We start from the raw sequence: 4,709 nt of genomic DNA on the forward strand, positions 1-4,709 counted from the left end.
GTGTCTAAGGAACAGCAGCCACAGCCCCACCAGAGACACTCAGTGAAAACAGAAGGCAATCGTTTTTCTTTAGCTCTTCCCCAGCACCAGGGAAACCTGCAGCTGCTTTGAGTCTGCTAACCTCTGTGGTCACAATTTTGCAGCCTTTTGCTCAGACTCCAGCAACTTACAAGATGTTGTCAAAACGAGTGATGTAACAGTTAAGCCAAGCCACCTTACACTGCATCTTCTGTTGGCCAACAGCACACATATGGACAGTTACATGTTTCAGTTTAACTCACAGCAATTTAATTGTGTTTGACCCTTTCTCATGCCAATCTGCACAGAAAGGAAGGTGCTGAAGATGATGCCAATAAAACAGCATAAAAGCATTTTAGATCTCTTCAAACATTCCTATGTGTAAAATCTTTTGCCTAAAATTATGTGCCCCCTTAAGCTATTGGTTTCATCACTTTGTATATACGTTCCTTTAATTTCTACACACACCACACTGGGCTCTAACTTAATGGGATATGGGACTGAATTATTACCATCTATTTTTTTAAAAAAACAACTAAAAAAGCACCAACATCCATCTAAAAAAACAGTATCATTTTTCCCTTTTACTCCCAAATACTAAACTTAACCCAAGCTTGGAGGTTTCATCTTTCCAGTGGCAATACCTATGAACCTAGGCTAGCCTTCCTCCATGGGCTGGGAGAGAAAGGGTAAGTTATGTCCAGTAGCAAAGATGATTACAAAAATATACACATTTTGGGGGAGAAGAGGAAGGCAGAACCTAAAGTCTGAACTCCGCTCAAGACAGTGGCATTGTAGCGTCCTCTCCAAAATGCTTTCGCTACCAGTGCTGGTGGCTCCTCTTCTTTGTTTCATTATACGTAATCTTTCCCTGTGGAGGGGGCATTCTTTGGATAGCCTCGGGTGGGTGGATATGAAGTTTCTCTCCGTGGACATGAGCAGCAGAGGAAGGCTCCCCCCAGTATGACCAGAGAAGCAGCTGCCCAGCCTATAAAGAGAGCTGATCCAAACTCAAATCTGGGGGAGAAAGAAGGAAGAAAGTCAGTACTACAAGTAATGCCTCTGGATCACAGCGTTAGCATGTTCAACAAAGCAGAAGGCAGCTGAAACTGGGATGGAAGTGGCTTTCTGGCAAGGCAGCAATTCAGAGCAGCCTGAGACTCAGCTGACCCTCAAAACCCAGAGTGCTTTGCATGCTGGGTTGGTCCAGTCCAGCCTGTCAGCTCACCCTGCAGAGCTGCAGCACAGCCAAGCTCTAGGCAATCCAGGCCATAAGCATTTAGTGGAGGAAAAATGCACAAGTCACAGCAGTTAGGTCTCTGGCAGTGATGCTGCCTTAAAACAAAGCAAATGGATGATGAGATCCGGCCCTCTGCACAGTTTGAAGCCAACCCTGTTATCTCAGGAAACCCTTTGTTTTGAGTCACTGCTACTCAAAACTAAGCCCTGTGAGTATTTGTCATGCTATATCAAATGGGTCAGTACCTGGTGTTGACAGGGGTGAAAGGGTCATAAAAGGCCCGAGCCACTCTGTTGCCATACCATGATGTGGCCACCAGTGCTGCCAAACCTGCACATGAAGGAAACACAATGTCATGACTTAAGAGAAACAATCAACAAGATCACTGCAAAAATAAGTGTGTAGCAGAAGCAGCATCTGGAGTGATGCTGAGCTGCTTCTACCCTGAGAACTTCTGAGCTGTTAGCTAGGGCTCATTGGGAGAGAAATTAAGAAAGGATTTGAGGTCCCCAATAGTTACACATTGCACCAAAAACCGGACTGCTGACAGCATTTCACTGAAGCATGGTGTACAGGTCAAACTCAGCTCTGCTAATAGAGATGGAAGGCATGCGGTCCATATAGAACGTATAACGCTAGTGCCAGAGGCCCATTTGATGCCTCAGATGGCCAGCAGCTACTGCACACCAAGTCCACTAGGGACTTTCCAGCCCAAAATGCTTTTGGAGCAATGACAGCAAGACCTCCCCTATCCTCAGTAAATACTGTTAAGGAAATGAACCATTTAACACGAAATACATCTGTACATTACCAACCTGCAATGATGAAGATCACCCCACCGAAGACAGCCATCCGCATCTTCTTTACCTGGTCATCTTCCATGCATTTCATGCATTTCATGCCAGTCACAGCAATAAACATCGCGACAAGGCCCAGGAGTATTGCAGCCACCATCAAAGCCCGAGTGGCCTGCAGACTGCCTAGAAGACATTAGGAGTTGAGTTACCACAAAGAAAACTCCAGATAGAAATTCAAATAGAAATTCAAATTTCTGGGCTCAGTAATCACATGTCAAAATACTCTGCTCTCCGTTACACAGGATACAACCAAGCAAGACATTCCTTTTTGGCTTTAAGGTCCCAGAGACTGTCATGCATCAGGATCAGAGGAACCAACCTCTCCCAACCTCTTCTACAATCATCATGGCTTGGCTTCGCGGACAAAGATTTGGGAAGGGCTTTACCCACGCTTACTGCAAGCGTGCTGATGGCTGAAAAGGCCAGTGCGGGATAGGCAAGACTGGTTGCAAAGAGCACACCAGAAGGTCTCCTTGGGTGGTACAGTCGAGGCATGGTTCTTTCTGTGCTGTCTTTTCTCCTCGAGACTGATTCCACGAGTGCTCTCAAAGGAGACAGCAGCATTATGTATAGTGTGTCTCCAAGTCTTCTACAATACAGGGCAAACAAGAGCATGCAGCTTTTTGCAGGAAATGACCTGGGAATTGCCCTCAGACATCTTTTGTTCCTGAGCATTTGAATCTCAATTGGAAGGACATATCTGTTTATCAAAAGAAACATTCAGATTTAGGCTCTACCTTGACAAAGCATTTAGGCAGATGTTTTAATATGAATAGCACTATACATATGAATAGCCCCACAGCAGACACCAAGGCCTCTTTACTGCTCAACACTTCTCTAAATCTGCCCTCTATACAAATACCTCAGTGATGATTTCGATATTTTTGTGCTAAACCCTCAGTTTGAGTCCCGGAAGGGTTTTCCCAGCCAAGCGAGAAATAGGTTGCTCCCCCGCTAAAATATTAGACTCAGATATTCAAATGTTTTAAGAGCCTCTTGTGCTTTTGAAGAACTGGAACATAGGGTGATGCTTCCCATTGGAAGGGTTGCATTTGCCTGGGTTCTCAGCAGACAAGCACAATCATTAAAACTATATAATATTTATTATAAAACCAATATTTGATTTTATATTGATTCATCTGAAGGCACTGTCACACTAACCCGATGTATGTAAGCTACTCAGTTCAGATATTCTTGATTCCAAAGGAGAGAGAAAATAATGACATAAATTAAGTCATTACTGGAAAAAAAAAAGTCAGGTGACAAAACACCTGAATAACAATGAAATAAGAGCCTCAGCTTTATTGCCTGGCAAATCACATTTGTTTGAACACCATGGATTTAATACACAGTCCTGTTAAGACCTGGGAACAAAAAGGGTTGGTTAATTAAAGGAACGGGCTCCCAGAAGCTCTCTGTAACCGAGGCAGAAGGGTCTCCTGACACAGAAGGTTACCTAGCAGTGACTTGTGTACAGTTTTAGCAAAGTGTCACCAGAATCTGTTCCCAGGTCTGGAGCTCACCCCTCAAAGCACACTGACTGCATTCTGCTAGGGATCTGCAAAGCACTTCAAGGTTGGACAACTACAGCTGCAAGATTTCTGAAGCACCTGCAAACTCATCCGTCAGCACTCAGCACTGGTATCACAAACCATCAGAGCCTGTGCTACCACAACAGGGCTCCTTGGCTCAGCCCCAAACACAGACAGGAGTTCAGATCTGATACTGGCCGGGAGGGTGGCACAGCTGCTCACCTACCCTTGGCTGCTTCTGCACTACACTTTGCCCTACAGCACTGTTTGCCCAGGAAAACTCTTGTGACCCACACCACCAACAGGCTATCAGGCCCTAGTTCTGCTTTAAAACAAGTCTGGGTCTGCCTTTACACACACAACCTTATTGTTCTCTAAGTAGATTATGGAAACAGTGACAAACCACACAATAAAATGCAATATTCAGAGCAACAGGAGGTGATGCACTTCTGTAAGAAAAGTCTCGGCTTTCTTGGGAAAAATCCCAAGGGGAAAGGTGACACCTCCAATCCGCCCCATCTGCGCTGATTGCAGAAACCCATTTACAAGCCATTTGTCACTCCAGCATACATCACAACAGCAGTATCCAAACACATTTTTAATAGATCTATCTCCAATGTCAGATATTACAACTCTAAAAATAGTTTCTAGCTTTCAAAAGTTATGCCAATTTTCAGAAACACTTCAGCTCACAGGTTACCGCCCAGGCAACCAATTCAGCTGCCATCCATTTAAGGCTATGCATTTCAGCAGCAGGTCTGGAGAGGCCAAGGGCTGAACACTAGTTCACTCTTTGCATGGGAAACGACATTTTCTGTAGAGGTACCAGATCTGTTTCACTAAGCCCAGCTTACTGTAGACTTGGTCTTGCTGCACAGGAATTACTTCATAGGAGAGAGATTTGAAAGAGTTTTCATAAAGCTGAAAACAGGAATTGTTACCTCAAACAATGAGAAAACAGTTATATGGGTGGAAAGAGAACTCTCACCTTCAAACACAGAACTAAAGGACAAACACAGGAAGATACTTGAAAAAGTTTCTATGACCTCAGAAGACTCAGCT

General features: G+C 44.3%; 1 protein-coding gene across 1 annotated transcript; it reads right to left on the bottom strand.

Annotated features, from left to right (window-relative positions):
• Positions 1-279: 279 nt before the first annotated feature.
• Positions 280-2,238, bottom strand: CLDN1 (claudin 1; the record flags this gene model as incomplete). The annotated part of the gene is made up of 3 exons (XM_010135738.1): positions 280-1,035; positions 1,504-1,588; positions 2,074-2,238. Coding segments are annotated over 3 exons (413 nt in total), but the record flags the coding sequence as incomplete, so codon positions are not given.
• Between the last annotated feature and the right edge of the window lie 2,471 nt (positions 2,239-4,709).

This window comes from Buceros rhinoceros, unplaced genomic scaffold, assembly GCF_000710305.1.
Source record: "Buceros rhinoceros silvestris isolate BGI_N320 unplaced genomic scaffold, ASM71030v1 scaffold360, whole genome shotgun sequence".
Lineage (NCBI taxonomy): Eukaryota > Metazoa > Chordata > Aves > Bucerotiformes > Bucerotidae > Buceros > Buceros rhinoceros.